Genomic DNA, 22,695 nt, shown 5'->3' on the forward strand with positions numbered 1-22,695 from the left:
CCCCCCCGCTCCTTGTCCCCTGACTGCCCCCTCCTGGGACCCCTGCTCCTAACTGCCCTCCAGAACCCCACCCCCTACCTAAGCCTCCCTGTTCCTTGTCCCCTAACTGCCCCCTCCTAAGACCCCCCCCAAACTGCCCCCCAGGACCCTACCCCCTACCCGTACCCTGACTGCCCAAAACCTTATCCACACACCTCCCAGAAAGCTCCCCCCGAACTCCCGACCCCCCCCGTCTCTTGACTGCCCCCTCCAGAACCTCCCTGCCCCTTCTCCGACCCCCTGGCTCCCTTGTCGTTGGCCTTCGGTTCGCCTAAGGTCTCTCTGGGAGCTTGCTCAGGAACGGCCTGAGCCGTTCTCCCAGAACGCTGGGCAGCAGCAGGGGAGGACCGTGAGGTGAATGCAGGGAGTGAGTGAGCTCTGCTGCAGGGGGAGGAGGGACTCTCTCTCGCTGTCGGAGCCCCATGTAAGTGGCACCATCCGGCTGCCCTGTTAGCCGCGCGTGCTCTGCATGGGGGGGGGAGAGAGGGAAGTCTGAACATTAACAAATTCCCCCTGGACGCTATTTTTAGTTCAAAAATCCGGACATGTCCGGGGGAATCTGGACGAATGGTAACCCTAATCAAGGGCACCAACTCCTGGGCTTCTGACTTCCCAGCCATCACCTCTCTGGGTAGAGACATGCATCCCTTTCCCTCCTGACCAGGGTATTTCCAGTCTGAATAGTTCCCTGTCTACACTGTGAATTGCCCAGCAAAGTCAGACTGCCTCAGCAGGCCTGTTTTACTTTTCTCCTCAGAGAGAGTGAACAGTGTAATTGCCACTGTTAAGTTTCCACAGCCTTTTCTAAACAAGCACACTTATTCTTAAGGTAAAAGCAATACAGAGAAAATATATTAAAACAATAAAACCTACAAACATGCTAATAATCTTGCCAGAGATCACCCCATCTTCACTAAAGCTCTAACTGGTGAACAGTCTGTCATACAACATCAAGGGATTTTGCTGCAATTACAAATTCATAACCTCTTTTGCTAAGAGCAAGAACCTCATTAATCTGGGAGTTGCTTCTTTATGCCTTTTAGGCCTTTTGCTCCTCGGACTAAGTAATTTGTTGATAAAGGTGCCTTCCCCAGAGGAAAGCTTCAAAATATCAGGTCCATAGATGGGTATTTGCATTGCCCTACTCCTAGGTATTTCCTAGGGAACCTACTCAATTAATAGTTTATTCTGGCGTTAGCCCATTGTTTTAAGAGAGTCATTTGAAACTCATAACACTGCCCAAGATTTACATGTCTTCAAGATAAGTTGCATACAATCCCAGAATAATATACAAACCTTTTCATTCTTAATACAATGAGCTTCTAAAATACTTCAACTTAATTCAATAAGGTTTGTCCAGGATGTTGCAGGAAATTGCCATTTCTATCACAATGTGATTTTTGGGTGTTTTTCCTGCTGGTGTGAAAACATATTCTGGGTGAAATTCACTCCACCTGCATAGCACTCAAGTAAATAGGGATTCGTGTCTTAGCCCTGGACCAGAACCAAATTCATGTTTTACAGCCTTCACAGAATGGCATGGAGACCAGTTGTGAGGCTTACAGGAGTGCACGGGTTTTGCTGCATGACTGCTTAGCCAACTCACCCTCCCACCCTCTTTTCTGTGCAGTGTCTGTATGAAACTTTAGTGATTTGGATAATCTTGTGTCAGCCCTCTGCACGCAAGGTCAATTTCACCAAGTGAGAAGATAGGAGCACTATGACTTACAATTAAATACTGCACTATGAGGTCTGAGTGTCATGCTTTAAGGGATTCCTGGTAAACAGATGCACATCATTCTTGTGATCTGTTCAGCCATGTTCTATAGCCTTCGACCACATGAATATGTGGCCTGGAAAGTTACTGGTGATGTTCGCTGCTAGCCCCATGGTACCAAACTTTCAAAGCAAGGATACACTGGGTGCACCCACAAAAAACTTTCATTTACTAATACAGTGGGAAAACTTCATCTTTGTCTACACATGCAATTGCTCAAACTTTGGGTGCATGTATAGGGATTTCTTTGTTCAGAAATGGTATTTGTAGAGCTTTTTAGGAAATTCTGCTGTGAAAATTTGTCACTAAATGATTCTTTCTTTAACAGTAGTTTTAAGATTTGTAAAAGTTGCCAGATTGACAAACCTGTTTTCTGAAGTCTGCTGTTTTTTCCACAAAATGGGGAGAGCACAAGTGATGAGTGAAAGCTAGCTCTTGTAGCTACATGACCTGATGAAATCAAAGTTTCATTTTCCCTGCCCATTCAGGTCTTATCCTTATTTCAGGCACCTCTAAAAGGATACATAGTAGTATCAATAGTAGTGGTGATTTTTGTTATATGGACAATTTATTTATCTAGAAATTGTTCTGAGACAATAGACTTACCATTGGCTGCCAAACAGCCATTGGTAATGATTTCCAGTCAGTACTTTCATGGTTTGGATTGGGAAAAAAAATATCTAGAGGTGACAGGCTCCTGTCATAAATATAAAGGAAAGGGTAACCACGTTTCTGTATACAGTACTATAAAATCCTTCCTGGCCAGAGGCACAACATCCTCTTATCTGTAAAGGGTTAAGAAGCTCAAGTAACCTGGCTGTCACCTGACCAAAAGGACCAATAAGGGGACAAGATACGGGTATGCTAGGCAAGCAGGAGCTAGGATGGCGAAACGCAATGTCCAACAGAAACCAGAATTAGCTAAATTTGAAGCTGAAGAGAGACAAAAAGAATATGACAGACAGCCTTAAAATGCTTGGAAGTGGAGGCAAAGAAGCACCGCTTGGAGGCAGAGGCGAAACGCTTGGAGATGGAGTTAAAGCTGAAGTGCTTAGATCTGGAAAGAGCTAAGCTGAGTCCACCGGATAACCGTAACAATCCTTCCCCCAAAATCCAGATTTGAAAGTATCTTGTCCCCTTATTGGTCCTTTTGGTCAGGTGCCAGCCAGGTTACTTGAGCTTCTTAACCCTTTATAGGTAAGAGGATTTTGTGCCTCTGGCCATGATGGATTTTATAGTACTGTATACAGAAAGGTGGTTACCCTTCCCTTTATATTTGACAGTTCCACAGTGCATTACCACTCCCTTGAGCTATCTTGCCTCACAGGCTCTTTGTTTGTGTGTGTAAAGAGAGAATGGTCTCTTTCTGAATTGTAGTGAATAAACTACTCTGGAAGAGCAACAGAGGCAATAATGTAGATGCTGCATGAAGGACCAAACAAATGACAGAAAAGAAAACCAGAAATGGATCTTGAAAATTAAGTGATTTTCTGTCAGTAGGTTGATACCACCTCAGTTCAGTATTATTGTAAATGTCAAACAATCATGTTCTTGGAATAGATGGAAAAATATTTGGAGCATTCTCAAAACTACGATACCCACACAAGGAAATAAAGAAACAAATCAACAGAGCCAGACGTGTACCCAGAAGCCTCCTGCTACAAGACAGGCCCAGAAGAGAAACCAACAGAACTCCACTGGCCATGACCTACAGTCCTCAGCTTAAACCTCTCCAACGCATCATCAGTGATCTACAACCCATCCTGGACAATGATCCCTCACTTTCACAGACCTTGGGAGGCAGGCCAGTCCTCGCCCACAGACAACCTGCCAACCTTAAGCATATTCTCACCAGCAACCACGCACCGCACCATAACAACTCTAACTCAGGAACCAACCCATGCAACAAACCTCGATGCCAACTCTGCCCACATATCTACACCAGCAACACCATCACTGGACCTAACCAGATCAGCTACAACATCACCGGCTCATTCACCTGCACGTCCACTAATGTTATATATGCCATCATATGCCAGCAATGCCCCTCTGCTATGTACATTGGCCAAACTGGACAGTCACTACGCAAGAGGATAAATGGACACAAGTCAGATATCAGGAATGGCAATATACAAAAACCTGTAGGAGAACACTTCAACCTCCCTGGCCACACAATAGCAGATGTAAAGGTTGCCATCTTACAACAAAAAAACTTCAGGACCAGACTCCAAAGAGAAACTGCTGAGCTCCAGTTCATTTGCAAATTTGACACCATCAGATCAGGATTAAACAAAGACTGTGAATGGCTATCCAACTACAGAAACAGTTTCTCCTCCCTTGGTGTTCACACCTCAACTGCTAGCAGAGCACCTCACCCTCCCTGATTGAACTAACCTCGTTATCTCCACACTGATATATACCTGCCTCTAGAGATTTCCATTACTTGCATCTGAAGAAGTGAGGTTCTTACCCACGAAAGCTTATGCTCCCAGTACTTCTGTTAGTCTCAAAGGTGCCACAGGACCCTCTGTTGCTTTTTACAGATTCAGACTAACACGGCTACCCCTCTGATAATAGATCAAATTGCTATTCTATAAAACAGTGTTTCCCAAACTTGGGACGCCACTTGTTTAGGGAAAGCCCCTGTCGGGCTGGGCCTGTTTTTTTACCTGCTGTGTCCACAGGTTCGGCTGATTGCGGCTCCCACTGGCTGCGGTTCGCCACTCCAGGCCAATGGGAGCTGCTGGAAGCAGCATCCAGTATGTCCCTCAGCCCACGCCGCTTCCAAGTTTGGGAAACACTGCTATAAAATACTAGGAAAATGTTTTGCTTTTTCATTTTTGGAAGTGGTACATTATATTGGACTAGCTGAATAGAATATTTTGGGATCTACCATGGATTTTATTTAATTGCACTGCACATACAGGCTATGACAACAAGGTCAATTAATATGAAAGAAAAGGACAAGCAATTCTTTATTCAAAGTTCCATAAGGTCTGAATTTAGGCAAGTAGAAAAGTGCATTTGTATATAACACATTGTATGCAATCTGCCACTTCTTTTCACTGTAATGAAGAGCTTAATTATATCAAATTGTTGATGTAAATAAACAGAAAAGAAAAGAAAAAATAGTATTTGAATATTTTATGCTATTGGCTCAATCCCATAGCTGCTGTATGTAAAGACACACATTTAAGTCCAATGGGAATTCTACAGGGAGAGTGGCTGCAACTGCAACACTATGTAAGTACTTTTGTGCATTAATTTAGCTTTTCCAGTCATAACATGTGTCCTTCAAAATGTTTTCCAGAACTAATTTATCAGGGAAGCTTGTGACTTCCATTTTTTAAATTTGTTTGTGTATATCCTCTTTATTCTCCCTCCTGCTATGGACTGACATATGTTGAGTCTGGAATTCTTACGTACTACTAAAGACATTTGAACAAGGAAAATCATAAAAATAAAAATACTGGACAAAGCTTGCTTTTGGGGAGCTAATTTTTACATGTTCAGCAGGCTCTCTGATTCATTAACCAAACCCAAATTAGTTGTACCTGCTAATGCTATTTCTTATATTACTAGTGTCAGTAAAATGTTACCCCCATCCATCAAAATAACAGTTCCCGAAGAACATATTGTTAATACTAGCTACCAAACACTGAAGTTCATGCTGTTGAATCTGTCAGTCCTGAGACAGGGTCCCTGTCCAGTCCTCTTCCATTGAATGAGTTTTTAAAGGATCAACATCTGCTATAGTGTCACAAAAGCCAGCAGATGGTCTTACCTATGCTTCATGTTTCATTATGTTTGGAAGCCAGTTGCCAGTTCCAATTCTAAAGCTATTAAGGAATAGGGCAAATGAACAGACTCCTTCTCCCCTCTTTTTATTTACATACCTTTGAGTGATCCTGACTATGTCTCCCATATTAAAAACAAAAACAAAAACAAAACAAAACTGGTTGTTTCTCAATAGTAAATACAAACATATGTTTGTGTGCATGTCTGAGGAATACACAATGGCATTTGGCCTCACTGTAGTCCTGCATTATTACAGACCTGGCAAATTAATCTGGAAAATTATTCTCATAGGGTGATACTTACCTTGTTCCCACTTATATCTTAAGTGCATAGGGTGAAGAAGATAATTGCAACCACAACAAAAATCCTTCTAAAGCAGGATATTCCCCATCCTATGCAAAGACTCCTGTGACCACACTACTAGGTTTCTGAATTTTGTGATTTCCACAGAGTCACATACATTGATATACAAATATGAAACACACTCAGTTGTGTTTACTATCTATAATCTTTTGACACCTAATTAACTTTAAAAACAAACGATATCAACCTTACCAGCTCCCTTTCTCTCTTACCTCTCTCTCTCTCTCTCTCTCTCCTCCAGAAACTCTCCACTGTCTCCCTAATCCCTCAGTGTCATTTCCCCAGAAAAAGCTCTTGCCCTTCCAAAAGGCTTTATTCTGGTCAGATGGCAGGGGTCAGTATGTGCTGATTCCAGTGACTATTTTTACAATGAGGAGTGGGTGGGGGGTGCACCCTTTTGCATCCCTACATTGACAGACCCATATGATCTGGGCATTAAATATGGATCTGGACATATATAAACCCATTAGATATGAGCTGCTGACACTCTATCTGTAATGATGCATCTTTAATGTGTCCGTTATTTAAATCAGGTTTGGTTGGGAGAAATTCCACAGCACTGTTTATAAACATCCTTTTCGCTGTTCTCTCTTGATGCCCCCCTTTGTTTCTGTATATGTCTAGGCACTGAATGATGAGTGCGGGGTGGGAGTGGGAATATTGTACTGGAAACTGTGGTGATTTTATTTCTGCTAAGCAGGTCAGATACCGAGTGCATGACCTGAATCTTTTTCTAGTAACTGGAAAGATAGGCTTGTCAGCAGCTCACAAGCTTTTTCTTCTAACAAAGGGTACTAAGGCAGATCATGCATAACAATATCCATTCATCCTTATCTTCAGGCTCAAACTTTCAGTCCATTGTTACAGCTGAGTTATAAACCTGTAAAAATAAAGTTTTAATATAGAGAAAGTGCCAAAGGTTAATAGGAAGCACCAAAGTTTAAGAGAATTATTTCAATTCAGTAGGAGAACTTTTAAGTTTGTTTTGTCAGTCCTCCTCAGAAAATTAAAAAGGTTTGGGTCAGATCCTTATCTGGTGTAAATCAACATAGCTCAGCTGATGGTGGACACCTGGTATCATGAATTCCTTTTGTTGCTAGGGCCCACTGGGAGCCTGGTAGGGTATTCTAGGGAAGGAGCCCTCTCCTCTCCCTCTTTTTACTGCAGCTGCCTCAGTCCCAGCTCGGTCTTTCTCTTACCCACAACCCGATGCCAGGGCAGCGTCTTAGTCAAATTTAGGGAGGAAAAAACTCCAAAACCTCTTCCAGGTAGGGAAACCCTTGGCCACATAACTTGGATCCAAATACTATATATATGGAGTAAGGCAGGGAGCAATACCTCCATCCCACCACCCATCAGTACCGCCTCACAAATCTCCTGCTCATCAATACCTGTCCTCCCACCCAGCAACCTTCCACCTAGTATCACTAGTCCTCTTGCCCACAAAAATCCCACACAACAACACTGGCTCCACCCTTCCCATAGAAAGACCAGCAGTACATTCCTCACTCTACTTTCAGAAACCATTTACAGCTGGTACATGCAATCCCCGGATACTGCCTCACAAACCATCTTAAGCAGCACTGCCTTAGAGAGTGCAGAATTTGACAGGTATGAAGTCCGAGTCTATAAAGATAGATTGGACCATTATTGTTAAATAAAATACAACAATAACAACTATTACAGGATATGTGAAGGCTTTAGAAAGACTGGATTTTATACTGTAAATATTGAGAAATGGTTTCTAGGTGATCATGTCATTAAGACTATTAAAATGTACAATTGAGTGGAGTTGGAGGTACAAATTCAATTGAGTTTTGGCAAAACCTGAATATTATTCTCTCAACATAGTATTTTGTATAGTATCAACACAGTACCAAATATAATGCAAAATACTTAACCTATATATCAAAAAAGTGTTTTATGATGGCAGTTCTGTGAATAAGAAAGGGTTTTTCCAGCAATAACAGTTGGCTAATTAAAATATTAATTAGGGCTGTCAAGTGATTACAAAAAATAATCACGATTAATCTCACTGTTAAACAATAATAGAAAAATATTAATATAAATATTTTTAGATTTTTTTCCACATTTTCAAATATATTGATTTCAGTTACAACACAGAATACAAAGTGTACAGTGCTAACTTAATATTTATTTTTATTATAAATATTTACACTGTAAAAATAAAAAAATATATTTTTCAATTAACTTGAAACAAGTACTGTAGTGCAATCACTATCATAAAAGTTGAACTTACAAATGTAGAATTATGTACAACAAATAACTGCATTCAAAAATAAAACAATGCAAAACTTTACAGCCTACAAGTCCACTCAGTCCTACTTCTTGTTCAGCCAATCGCTCAGACAAACAAGTTTGTTTACATTTGTGGGAGATAATATTGCCCGTTTCTTGTTTACAGAGTCACTTGAAAGTGAGAACAGGCATTTGCATGGCACTGTTGCAGCCGGCTGTGACGCTGCAATCCACATGATTTTATGAAAATATGCTAATGAGCATATTTAATATAATGTAACTGTATAGTATTAATATAATGTAACTGGAATATGCTTCATGCAAAAGGTCTCTTGTAAGATATTATTACAAAGTTTATAATCTACAGAGTGTGGTCATCCTATTTGTATAAATGTATCATTCTTGTATCTGAAACTATAAATATGAAATATAACTCTAAGGTCCTATTGTAATTATGCAATGTGTGGGCCATTAATGGTGGTTTGGAATCTTGAATGCTCCCATCAACTAAGATAATTGGTTGTAAATGGCTCTGTTTACTTGCAAGCCTTCCTGTGAGTCAGGCCAGGAAGAATGAAGGATTGGGGTCTCACAGGACATGTGACCATGCCACCTGGTACTGAAATCCATCTTAAACCTGGTGTTTTTCCATTTAGAAGAAAGGGTGGGGACCCAGAGAGACAAAATATTCCCACCTTGTGCCAAAGCTATATAAGGAGTTGGAACAGAACAAAGGGGGTCCCAGTAATGAGAAATCCTCTAGTTACCACCTGCGCTGGAGCTAACAAGAACTGTACCAGGGGAAAGCATTGGGCCCAGACTAGGAAGTAGTCCAGTCTGTGAAAGAAGCTTATTGGAACATCTCTGAGGGTGAGAGTTTATCTGTAATCAGTTCTTAAGGTATTAGGCTTAAACGTGCATGGTTTGTTTCATTTTCCTTGGTAACTTACTTTGTTCTGTCTGTTATTACTTGGAACCACTTAAATCCTACTTTTTATACTTTAATAAAATCACTTTTGCTTATTAATTAACCCAGAGTAAATAATTAATACCTTGGGGAGCAAACAGGTGTGCATATCTCTCTATCAGTGTTATAGAGGGTGGACAATTTATGAGTTTACCCTGTATAAGCTTTATAGAGAGTAAAACGGATTTATTTAGGGTTTGTATCCCACTGGGACCTGGGTGTCTGGGTGCTGGAGATAGAAGCACTTCGTAAGCAGTTTTCAGTTAAGTCTGCAGCTTTGGGGCCCGTGGTTCACACCCTGGGTCTATGTTGGAGCAGACTGGCATGTCTGGCTCAACAAGGCAGGGTTCTGTATGCCCAAGCTGGCAGAGAAAACAGGCTGAGAGGTAGTCTCAGCACATCAGGCGACAGTCCCAAGGGGGTTTCTGTGATTGAACCCATCACACTGGCATTGAAAAATATTTACGTCCCAGAAGCCCTAAAGATTCATATGACCCTTCATGCTTCAACCACCATTCCAGCTTGATAGCTATCCAAAACAGTGCAGACCAACTCCTGTTCATTTTCATCATCTGAGTCAGATGTCACCAGCAGAAGGTTGATTTTCTGTTTTGATGGTTTGGGTTCTGTAGTTTCTGCATCTGAATGTTGCTCTTTTAAGACTTCTGAAAGTATGTTCTACACCCCGTCCTGATCAGATTTCGGAAAGCACTTCAGATTCTTAAAATTTTGGTTGAATGCTGTAGCAATCTTTAGAAATCTCACATTGGTACCTTTTTTGTGTTTTGTCAAATCTGCAGTGAAAGTGCTCTGAAAACGAACAACATGCTGGGTCATCATCTGAGACTTCTATAACATGAAATATATGGCAGAATTTGGGTAAAACAGAGCAGGAGACATACATTTCTCCCCCAAGAAGTTCAGTCACAAATTTAATTAACTTACTATTTTTTTTAATGAGCATCATTAGCATGGAAGCCTTACTAATCTGGCACGGAAATACCTTGCAATGCTGGTTACAAAAATGCCATGCAAATGTCCTTTCTCACTTTCAGGTGACATTGTAAATAAGAAGCAGGCAGCATTATCTCCCGTAAATAGAAACAAACTTGTTTCTCTTAGGGATTGGCTGAACAAGAAGTAAGACAGAGTGGACCTGTAGGCTCTAAAGTTTTACATTGTTTTGTTTTTAAGTGCAGTTATGTAACAAAAAAAATCTACATTTGTAAGTTGCACCTTCACGATAAAGAGATTGCACTATGGTACTTGTATCAGGTGAACTAAAAAATACTATTTATTTTGTTTATGATTTTTCAGTGCAAATATTTGCAATCAAAATGATATAAAGTTAGTACTGTACACTTTGTATTCTGTGTTGTAATTGAAATCAGTATATTTGAAAATGTAGAAAAACATCCAAAATATTTAATAAATTTCAATTGGTACTCTGTTGTTTAACAGTGCAATTAAAACAGTGATTAATTGCAATTAATTTTTAATCACAATTTTTTTAGTTAATTATGTGAGTTAACTGCGATTAATCGACAGCCCTAATATTAATGTAATGTAAAAGAATTACCAACCTCTTAACTCCAGTTGTAATGATTTTCCTGTTTTATATACTTGCTTCCACTAAGAGGTTAAGAATATCATAATTCAATAATTTCAGTTTTCTGAAGTAAAAGAAAGCCAATTCCTGGCAGAGACACAAGGGAATTGTGTTCACATAGTGGCACAACACTTATTTACTCACTTGGGACCAAATTCTTCATTGTCCAAAAACAAAAAGTAACCAGAGGGGAACACTCTTGTGGGGATAAAGTAGCAGACATCCTTCCCATCCCATCCAGAGCATGCTGTCTCAGGGATGTGTGTATTTTTGACTGCTCCAGCCAATGTAAAAGGAAATCTTTTACTCATCTTGGACATGGAGAGGGCAGGAAAGGAGGGCTCCCCTGGGTTTCTCTGTGTTGTAAGAAGCCCCATCCGGTTTCCCTTCAAGGGTTGAAATTCCTCCACCAGTGTCTGCTGATGGCACTTCTTTACGTTGGAAGTTTGGCTGTGCTCCTATGTTGCTTTTCAGGTGCCAGCAGTTTTAAACAGTGAAGTCTCCTGTGACTTCGGATGCTGTTTTCTGGCTATGTGCCTCATTTTCAACACAAATGGCTCATATCCCTCCAGCTGCAGTTTTTTTTCTTTTCATATAGCTAGTATATTATGTGGGTGTAACTTTGGTCTCTAGCTGCCTCGTGTACTTTATAATATATTTGTAAGCTTTCTGCTGCTTTTACCCTTCAGGAATTAAAATGCATTTGTTTGCAAAGTAATGTATTAGGTGAGATCCAACAAGCCGAAAGTTTGCATAAAAATGATGAATGAACTAGTGAAAGCTAATGAGGAAATGGATTTAAGTTTACCAGTAAACATAGGTTACAGTGACAGTCAATAAATTGTTAATATGTTTACATGTGTAATATAACCAGAGTGCAATGGTGGATGCATTGGCAGAAAGCTTAGCTATAAAACAGATGACAAGGATCCTATCATATTAGGTTCATTTGGAATAATAGGAACAATATGCCCCAAACAAGGTCGAAAGAGCAATGGACCCTCTGTCAGCAGTGCATAGGAGATGGAACAATCAAACAGGGAAACTCTGCAATGCTTTCTCATTGAGGAGCACCACTCCAAGGCAATGCAGACAGGATTGTTTAGGAGTAGGACAAGGCAATGGCATGGGCATTCTTAGCTGGTCCAGAAACTACACAAATTCAATCAACAGAATACCCATGTAAGGGGTTTGTAGCAGGCTACAGCCATTTCTGTAGCTGCCCTGCTCTCTGGAGGAAAAAAAAATATGTGCTCTGAGTTTGTACAAATGATGTGAGCTTTCCCAAAATGGGTAGTAGAGGTCCATGAGTTTAGAAGAGGAGCATTCAAATGCTGGAATCAATTCCAAGGAGAACAATAAGACCAATTTTCAGTATGATGGGATTTTCTGCTGAGGACAGCCTTCAACACCTTAATGTGTTCTGGCTTGGAAAAAAAGAAACAGGAAGAGCATCTAATTACATTTCCCAGATCTGGGAAAGAATCTGTCCAAATTAAAAAAAATAAATAAAAAGAGAATATCATCTGGAAATGCAGATTAAAAATGCTAATAATGTCAAATTGTGCTTTGACTGATGTGTATGTGGAGACGTAAGATTTGGGTATGTTCTTGCTGCAAAACAGGTGTGCCAACTAATGTTCTGACTAAAGATTAAATTGAGTGTGAATGGGAAGAAGAAAATCTATAGGATTGATAACTGGTTAAAAGATAGGAAACAAAGGGTAGGAATAAATTATCAGTTTTCAGACTGGAGAGAGGTAACTAGTGGTGTTTCCCAGGGGTCTGTACTGGGCCCAGTCCTATTCAACATATTCATAAATGATCTGGAAAAGGGGGTAAACAGTGAGGTGGCAAAATTTGTAGATGATATAAAATTGCTCAAGATAGTTAAGTCCCAGGCAGACTGTGAAGAGTTGCAAAAGGATCTCTCAAAACTGGGTGACTGGGCAACAAAATGGCAGGTGAAATTCAATATTGATAAATCCAAAGATGCTGCAATTCACCTTTCACCCACCAGGGACTTCTATGACACCAGAAGAGAGGGCAGCTGGCTCACCGCTGGAGCAGCCAACTGCAGAGAGGGCGTGGGCACTTTGGCTTTGACCCCCACACTTCTACAAAGGTTCCAGTGCCCCTGGAACCAGAGACGAGCTCTTCTAAAAATCTGTCTCCAGTTGTGGGTGCTGAGCACCTGAAAATCTGGCCCTAAACTCTTGAAAATCCACACCATGTGACTTGTTCAAGGTTACACTGCAAGTCTGTATCCAAACTAGGAATTGAGCCAGATTGCTACAATCCCAGGCAAGTGGTTTAGCCACAAGTCCATTCTTTCTGGTATTATTTCTGCTTTTATCTAATTTTATTATTGTTTCCATATTGCCAATCGTATGTTAGATGCTTTACAGCCACATGTGAAGGCAAGTCAGATCTACACCCCGAAGAGTTTACAATCTCAATAGTCACAAAAATAAAAATGGGAATGGGAAACATTGGCAAGCAGTGTGATTGAATCATGTTTATTTAAGTATTCTGTTAATGTTATGATTGTTCCTCGTCATGTTTAGTGCTTTATTTTGAGATGCCTGTTAGCATCTCTTTCAGGGAGAATATTCCTAATGTTCATAAGTCTTGTGGAAAAGGGGCATTTTATTTTTCTTTATTCAGGTTAATAACATTCTGATGCTATTTTGTATATGGAGCTCCCCTTGATCTCAGAGAAAACTTTGTACATGCAACATCAGATTGACTGCACTGCACCTTTAAACTGGGGGGGGGGGTGGATGTTGTCCAGCTGGCAGAGGGAAAGGAAACAGTGCTCTACGGGTGTCGGGGGAGAGAGATCAGACTACTGCAAAATAGGGGAATGGTTCAGTGTGGCAATGCTTACCCAATTTCCTGGGACCAGAAGGGCACGAGGGTTAAAAAGAGGCAAGCCTGGGTGGGAGAAGCCCTTTTCCACGGAGCAGGCAAGGCAGCACCCACCCTTCCTTCCCTTTAGGGGACAAAATACCAGTTTTGTCAGGACCTGCTGTGGACTCTGTGCTATCTGCCCCTTTGTAGGGGGACTGGTAAGGAATTATCCCCACACTACCAGAGTAGCTTAGGTGGAGTGATTTTTTGTATTTTTCCCTTCCTCGCAGTGGGTTCGGGGAGGGCTTTGTTGATGTGAGACGTGAAAGGAGTTAGTTACTCATTAAGTGAGTGTGGGGCTGATGGCCAGTGCAGGTACTGCACTGGTATACAGTGACCGGATAAATGGCTTGGTAAAGGACTTTAAAAGGAGGTATTGGTTAAAAGAACAGAATGTGCGGGAGGGTGGTGTCCCTGCCAGCAGGTATATGGGATCTTGGGGAGCAATTACCACACAGGTGGGGTGCCAATTAATTTCTTTATTAAAGGAAAAAGGAAGTGGTGGGAATTTAACAATGAAATACGATGGGATGGGGTGTATAGGATGTTTACAATAGACAATGATGGGGGGGTGTCTTTTAGTAAATGGGATAGGGGGTTTTGATAGTGGGGTACAATACAGTGGGGTACAATACAGTTGGTAACCAATTAACACTGAAGTATAAATGTAACAGGTAGCTAACAATTTCTATGTAAAGAGTGTGTCACAGCAGCATATAACCAACTAACAGTATGGGTAAAATGGGTTAAATAACTAACAACTTTAGGTAAAAATGTGTCACAGTGGTGTAAATGTAAAATGTGAGGTGTGTTAGAGAGAAAAGGGGTAACCAATGGGGTTTTATGCTAGAAAGAGAGAGAGCAGACAGGCTGTAAGTTTAAACAGCAGAGAGGAAGAGAGAAAGAAAGTGGTAGAGAAGTGAGGTTGGGGGATGAGGGAAGAGGAGCACGTGGTGGAGGGAGATTTAAACTCAGGGAGACACAGAACAGACAGGCTGCAAGTTTAAACAGCAGAGAGACAATTATACAAAACACAGCAAAATCTTATCTATGATTTAACTTAACTTAACCAAAACTACACAAATTAGCAAGTAACAAAACAGAATGCAACAATTCTTTAAGCCTAACTTACAGGGTACAATGCAAGCAATTTTCTAAACCTAACTTAACTACAGCTATGCAAAATGAAATTACAAGTTACCTAGACTAAAGGACAAAATCTATGGGTGCACCTTATACTAGGGGTAGTTCCAGAGGGCAGAGTGGTGTGTGCCCAGGATACAGCTCCAAGGGGGGAGGGGGATTTAACTAGTGGTGGCTGCAAGCGGGTGTGGGGGGGGGGGGGCTGCAAGCTGGCAGCTCAGGATACAGTCCAGGAAGGCACTGGCTTATTTCTAGCAGCAAAGGCGCTGCAAAGCAAGAAACAGATTACAGATACAGACCAAGGAGTTTAAGAGAGGTTTTAAGACACAGACCAAGGTTTAGCTTGAGTCTGTGTGCTGGGGAAACAGAGCCAGCAGCTAAAGTAATAAAAGTATAGAAAGTTTCACAGAGGGATTCTTACCAGTCCCCAAGGCAGCAGCAAAGGCAGAAGCAGCAACAACATCAGAAGAAGCAAGGAGTGCTCGGTACGGTCTTCTGTCACAGGGGAGGAGATACAGGGAAAAACTGCAGGTGAGCATAGAGATGTGCCTGGGCAGAGTCCTGGACCATAGGCGTGAGTTCACACCTCAGGACTCAAAAGCACATGAGTTGTATGACTCATGCCCAGGATCTCAAAAACACATTAGGTCTTGCAGCTCTGGACATTGCCTACCCTACACCAAGCCCAGGTTTAACAAGGTGATAACAGGATCAACCCTTTGAACAGGGCAGTGGTCCCACTTAGCACGCAGCACAAGTGCCCATCCCTTTGAGAAGGGCAATGGCTCTTGGTAAACAACTTAAGGGGCCCTCCCTTTGAGAAGGGCAGTGGCCCTGGTAAACAACTTAACAGCCAGAGGGGTGGCCACGGGAGGAGAACAAAAACAAAATGGAGTAAGGGGACAGCTGTAAGAAACAAAATGGAATAGGGGGAAAGCTGTAACAGAAAGGTGATTTGGGGCTCCTATGACTGGTACAGCAGGGAGCCAACTCCCTTTTCTTATATCCCACCTAAATCATACTACAAGGGGATGTGGATGGTAAGGTCCCAGCAGTAGGTTGGCTGGATGGAAAAAAGGGGTGGGAGGGGTGCTGATGGAAGCCCCTCAGGTAGTTATTGAATGAACATGGAGTTACCTGCACTGTACACTTCTCTCTGCTGTGCTGTCCCAGACATCTAATAACAAAGTCACAGTCTGATTAAAACCATAGCAAGTGTCTCCTGTCCTTTTGGAATAGCCTGATAATCAGGTATATTTTGATTAGGTACTTGGACGCCATAATGCTTGAATGGTGCCTCGTGGTGACTAAGAAATGAGTTTGGTCATAAGTAGTTTGAGCTCCAAATTAGTTCCTGGATTAAATTCTATTTTCAATGATACATTATACAGATTTAGCTGTAGGAACGGAATAGATGATTTGTGCAACCAGTGAGCTTAAAAAGTAGATCTGCACTTGACTTCAGTGTGTGTGTGTGTGTGAGAGAGAGAGAGAGAGAGAAATATTGTGAAAAAAAATCCTTGAAATAGATAACAAAAATGTAATACAATCTTTGAACTGCAAATAAATATTGATATAACTTTCCAGAGAGGAAAATTCAAAGTATTTCACTTTGATTTAGCACTCTGGATAACTTGGTTGTGATTAAATAAATTGAAGACAAGTAATTTGTTTAAACTGCTGGTAGGACATACAATTACAACTTTGATTGCTGGTGGCAGACTGGAAACCAAACCTTTGATTGCAAACAATACCACAATCCTCTGTTACTGTAAGTGAGAGTTTAGAAATACTATAAAATTCTTTCTCTCTTGAATTGTAACAGTTGATCACTGATATAGGCGATGACTCTTGACAGACTATTTTAGATTAGAAACAGCAATCCCACAGATTAATGAACACAAAGTACACAATAAGCACTGGTTAGGGAAGAAATTATGTGAAGATTTTTTTTGTCTGTGCTTGTAGAACATTTATTGTGTCCGTTTGCCAGTTATAAAGAGTAGTCTATTAAAATATATATTTTATTAAGGAACTGTAGATATTTTCTTTCTATAAAATATTTATTATAAAGACTTAAAAGTATAGCATATTTTATACCAAATGAAACAGGTGGCAGATAATTGGATTTCTGGATGGCTGATTCCTTTATAAATTGAAAAAAGTTAAATACAAGAGGGCAAATTGTGTGTTCCAGTAACAATGAAATGCTCTTATATATCCCAATTTAAAAGTTTCTCATTTAAGGCCTGGCTTTCAGTGGTTGAAGGGAAAGTGCATTCAAATTAAGTAGATGAAATAGACAATAATCATGGAAGTCTGTGTAAAGTGGTGGCATTTTACATTCTTCCTTTTTCATTACTCTATCGCTATAAAATCTGAGCACCCATTTTACAGAGGTGTAAATGTCTACACTAGGTGCAAGGCAGTGGAGTGTCCAACCCTACCAATACACATCACATTTTATTTCAAATTTCTTTCTCTTCTGTTCATTTTGAGCCTTTATCAGCCATACATTTTACATGCTATTGTTTGCTATTTGTATATTTGGGGCTCAGCAGCTCAAGGGCTGCATTGTCTCTACTTAATTGTTCAGTTTTCCCTGAGAGAGAGAGAGAGAACCAGTGAGTGTTGACAACATAGCCCTCCACTTCCCTCCATATCCCCATGGCACCTCTTTCCTATTGTCTTTCTTTTAGCTCCATCCTACTATCAGCCTTTTTACTAAATACATCTAAGGTCTGGGTCTCCATTGCCCTGCGCTTTATGCCATTATATACACCTGTGCAAAGTGCATGTAAAAAAGCCACGAAACCAAAATGGCAGAGATTAACAAATATATTGATTTCAATTACAACACAGAATACAAGTGTATACTTCTCACTTTATATTATTACTTTTTATTCTAAATAATTGCAATGTAAGAATGATAAACAAAAGAAACAGTATTTTTCAATTCAATACTTATACAAGTATTGTGGTGCAATTTCTTTACCGTGAAAGTGCAACTTACAAATGTAGATTTTTTTTTGTTACATAATTGCACTAAAAACAAAACAATGTAAAACGTTAGAACCTACAAGTCCACTCAGTCCTACTTCTCGTTCAGCCAATCGCTATGACAAAAAAGTTTGTTTACATTTCTGGGAGATAATGCTGCCAACATCTTATTTACAATGTCACCGAAAGTAAGAACACATATTCGCATGGGACTTTTGTAGCCAGCATTGCAAAGTATTTACGTGCCAGATATGTTAAACGTTCGTACGCCCCTTCATGCTTTGGCCACCATTCCAGAGGACATGCTTCCATGCTGATGATGCTTGTTAAAAAAATAATTCATTAATTAAATTTTGACTAAACTCCTTTGGGGAGAATAGTATATCTCCTGCTCTGTTTTACCCACATTCTGCCATTTATTTAATATAATAGCAGTCTCGGGTGATGACTCAGCACATGTTCATTTTAAGGATACTTTCGCTGCAGATTTGACAAAGCACAAAGAAGGTACCAATGTGAGATTTCTAAAGATAACTACAGCACTTGGCCCAAGGTTGAAGACTCTGAAGTGCCTTCCAAAATCTGAGAGGGATGAGGTGTGGAGCATGCTTTCAGAAGTCTTAAAAGAGCAACATTCAGATGTGGAAACTACAGAACCCAAACCACCAAAAAAGGAAATCAACCTTCTGCTGGTGACGTCTGACTCAGATGATGAAAATGAACGTGCATTGGTCCACACTGCTTTGGATTGTTAAAGAACAGAACCCATCATCAGCATAGGTGCATGTCCTCTGGAATAGTGGTTGAAGCATAAAGGGACATTGAATCTTTAGCGCATCTGGCATACAAGTATCTTGCGACGTCGGCTACAACAGTGCCATGAGAACACCTCTTCTCACTTTCAGGTGACATTGTGAAGAAGAAGTGGGAAGCATTATCTCCTGGAAATGTAAACAAACTTGTTTGTCTGAGTGATTGGTTGAACAAGAAATAGGACTGAGTGGACTTGTAGGCTCTGTTTTGAATTGTTTTATTTTTGAATACAGTTATTTTTATACATAATTCTACATTGGTAAGTTCAACTTTTCACAATAAAGAAATTCCACTACAGTACTTGTAATGGGGGAATTGTAAAATACTATTTCTTTTGTTTTTTACAGTGCAAATATTTGTCATCAAAAATAAAGTGAGGAATGTACGCTTTGTATTCTGTGTTATAATTAAAATCAATATATTTGATAATGTAGAAGCATCCAAAATATTTATATAAATAGTATTCTATTATTGTTTAACAGTGCGATTAATTGCACAATTAATTTTTTTAATCATGTGATTAATCATGATTATTTTTTAAATCGTTTAACAGTCCTAATATAATATGGTGCTTTAATAGGGCCAATTTCACAAAGCTAAAAAACAGTTAAATCAGTTGGGAGGACGAATTTGATCAGAAAAGTGTGAACGATAATTGGGAATCATTTAAGAACACCTTACTAGATACCCAGAAAGATACTGAGACTTTTAATGATGTGTTTGCAATGGTACTAAGAAGGCTGAAATTTCTGTATACCAAACCCAGAACCTTGTTGAAAACTATTTAATGTTAGGCAGTGTGACAGGGTCATGTTAACGCCTTTGACTCTTTGGGCCTATATATTCTATCTAAGTTAATACAACAGCAGGGCTGCAGCTCCACTCAATCATATCCTGTCTCATACGTCACATCATGTGGGTCCTCTCCATTCATTATTATTTGTATGCTTTCTCTTTTTCGAGGTTGGGTACAAGAAAATTAAATAAGTAGTACATTATAAATTGATTTATTTAGTAATACGTTCAATAAAGTTCTGTCAGTTGTTTTCTGTCAATTCTTATTTTATATCAAGAAGTATAATTGGTTCAGGTTCACATATATTGTTAAACTTGGCATGGTGTGGCTCAGTAGGGGAGGTGCAGAGGTGACTGTGTCTGTGCTCTGTAACCTAGAATCGTATGCATTGCCGCCCCAAATTATGCTTGCTACCAACCATTTCAAGGGGACACCATGATATCTAAGAATCGGTGTGGTATAGGGATGCTTTCCTAGTCTTGCCCTCTTTTACCTGGCAATAACAGCAGGATATAGTAGTGGAATAGCTTTGGATACAGATCAGATTTAGTATCTGAAAATATAAAATCTTTGGTATGTGTATATGGAAAAGCAGAAATAGTTACTATAACTCTTTTATACACTTAAAGAGAAGTTGCAACCAGAGAAAAGTAAACATTCTTGTGGTTTTGTTTTTGTTTTTATTATTTATGGCATCTGTTTTTTCCTGCTCTAACATATAATTGTGAAATTACTTTATTGACTTCAGTAGGAATTTTGCCTGTGTTGGGTATGCATAGTTAAGTCCTGTGTATGGTGCTGCGGAACTGTCAATAATGTCACTGGAATATTGTTGTTACTGGAGTCAACTTTTGCTTTGAAAAGGTTGTATCACTGTTTATCAATAATCACCATATGTTATCTTTAGCATTTTCATTTTGGTAGAATATTTGTACATTGTGATTGCTTTTTATTAATTGAGCATATCTTTGATATATTGGGCTAAATTCTGCCCTCAGTTACTCTGATACCATCCTGTTGATTTAGATGATTTTCATAGATGATTTTGGCTGAGTGGAAGAATTTTATTAATTTTATGTGAAACACACAATTTTTAACACCACTAGATATGAAAAATATCCACAGTTTTAATTTGAAGTAGTCACACAAAATGTTTGTAAAAGGAGAGGATTGTTTTTGTACCATATTTCCAGTTTGCTCAAGGAATGACTGGGAGCACACACTCATGTGGAGGATCAATAATTCTGATGGCAGATATTTTTACTTTTAGTAAAGGGCTTGTACTCAGATCTGAAACTCTTCAAACTTTGAAATCAAAGGTTTTGAATCTTCATAGGCATTTTACATCTATCCCTAATCTCTAAGACCTGCTTTCTGAATTTTGGTATCACAAATAGCTCACCACAATGGGCTAAATTAAGTATAGCATCATTAACTATTTGTTAAAGTTCTGACTCAGTGTTGGATATTTATTAAGACACTAAGGGCCCAATCCTGTTTCCAGTGAAGTCAGTTTTGTCTTCTGAAGTGGATCATAACAATTTTAAGATTTATAGATCTGCACTAAACAAGGCACACTTATAAAAAGTATAGAGATGTTCTATTTCTTAATTTCTTCTGTGACAACTCACTTTTCCATGTATTTTGTTGCAAAAAATCCTGTATAAATAGCAACTTATACAGTTTTGTCAATAATAAGAATTTACAGTGCAAAAATAGTAACAAGATAATGAAAGTTAATTTTTCAATAACCTAAAGACCAAATTTTACAATTAACATTAGCATAATTATGTTAAACTCGTATTTATTCTTTGACTTTTACAAATTTAATAATATTTTTCTTTAGCTGAAAGAAATTATATACTTTTTCAGTGTCCCTGAAATAACAATGGTTTTGCTAAGCCACTGTTACGTACATTAGTTCGTTCTTTAAACTGAAAAAAATATTTTGCTGTCTTGTGCTTCCAGTGATGATAGGAAAAGATGCATTGTTTTCTCTCTATCACCATCTAGAAGTCTGTGATTAAGATTAGACAATTGGTGGCATTTCAACACTTCCTTTCTTTTGTGTTTCACAGATTGTCAGCAGCCGGCCATCCCCTGACACCTCAATGTGATATGGATTCCAGTAGCTCTGAGGAGTTCTATCAGGCAGTGCACCATGCTGAACAAACCTTCAGAAAGATGGAAAGCTACTTGAAGCAACAGCAACTCTGTGATGTTATCCTGATTGCTGGGAACCGTAGGATACCTGCACATAGGTAGGGCATAAAAACATGGTGTTGAAACAATTAAAATAAACATCCGGATTATCTATCAACCTGCACCTTGAAAAGTCACTTATGCATGTGCAAAATCGATGCAAAACTACCATTCTGATTTTAGTGTTTTAAATCTACATAAAACTAAGTTTGCTCAAGTGAGGATGTTCACAGAAGTCAGTACCTGCAGATCAGTCCTTACAGGTGCCTTTCCCCCAGTATGTAACATTTATGCTTATGATTAGTTACAACAGATTTATAAATTTTAAAACAATTAGTTAAACCAAAAAATGCACATAAAATAATTATTCTCAATACTGCCCTTCTCCTAAACTGTTAACCTGCATAGGCAGAAAGTATGCATTAAAAATAAAAATGTTACTAACTCATTTTAATCACAATTATGCATGTAAATATATATTGCCATTGCAGCTTGTAAAAAAAAATACAAAATTAAATGCATTGCAAAGGGTCATCTTGGTATGAGGCAGCAGACCTACACAATGCTTTTCTTAGGTTATGGCTTTCATTTACACCTGAAAATACACCCTCTTCATTGAGGGCTTGATTTCAGAAATGACCTCTGGTTCTGTGACAGTAAAATGGCTCTCATGGTGGGGGGAAATACTGGGCATGAGAACCCTCTGAAAAGCAGACCCTAGGGGTTCTCAAACTTCATTGCATTGCAACCCCCTTCTGACAACAAAAATTACTACATGACCCCAGGAGGAGGGAACCAAAGCCTGAGGCCGTCCGAGCCTCCCCCTCCTGGGTGAGGGGCCAAAAACGAAGCCTGAGCCCCGCCGCCTAGGACTGAAGCCCAAGGGCTTCAGCTTCGGCCCCAGGTGCTGGGGCTCAATCTTTGGCTTTGGCCACGGGCCCCTGCAAGTCTGATGCCAGCCCTGGCGATCCCATTAAAATGGGGTCATGACCCTCTTTGGGATCATGACCCACAGT

At 39.7% G+C, this 22,695-nt stretch overlaps 1 protein-coding gene across 1 annotated transcript in view; it reads left to right on the forward strand.

Moving 5' to 3' along the window:
* Nucleotides 1-22,695, forward strand: part of KLHL1 (kelch like family member 1) — a 427,542-nt gene that overhangs the window by 102,979 nt on the left and 301,868 nt on the right. Inside the window, exon 2 of the mRNA XM_034758372.1 lies at nucleotides 21,556-21,738. Coding sequence (XP_034614263.1) covers nucleotides 21,556-21,738 — 183 coding nt within the window. The remainder of the gene's footprint in view (nucleotides 1-21,555; nucleotides 21,739-22,695) is intronic.

This window comes from Trachemys scripta, chromosome 1, assembly GCF_013100865.1.
Source record: "Trachemys scripta elegans isolate TJP31775 chromosome 1, CAS_Tse_1.0, whole genome shotgun sequence".
In the NCBI taxonomy this organism is placed as follows: Eukaryota; Metazoa; Chordata; order Testudines; family Emydidae; genus Trachemys; species Trachemys scripta.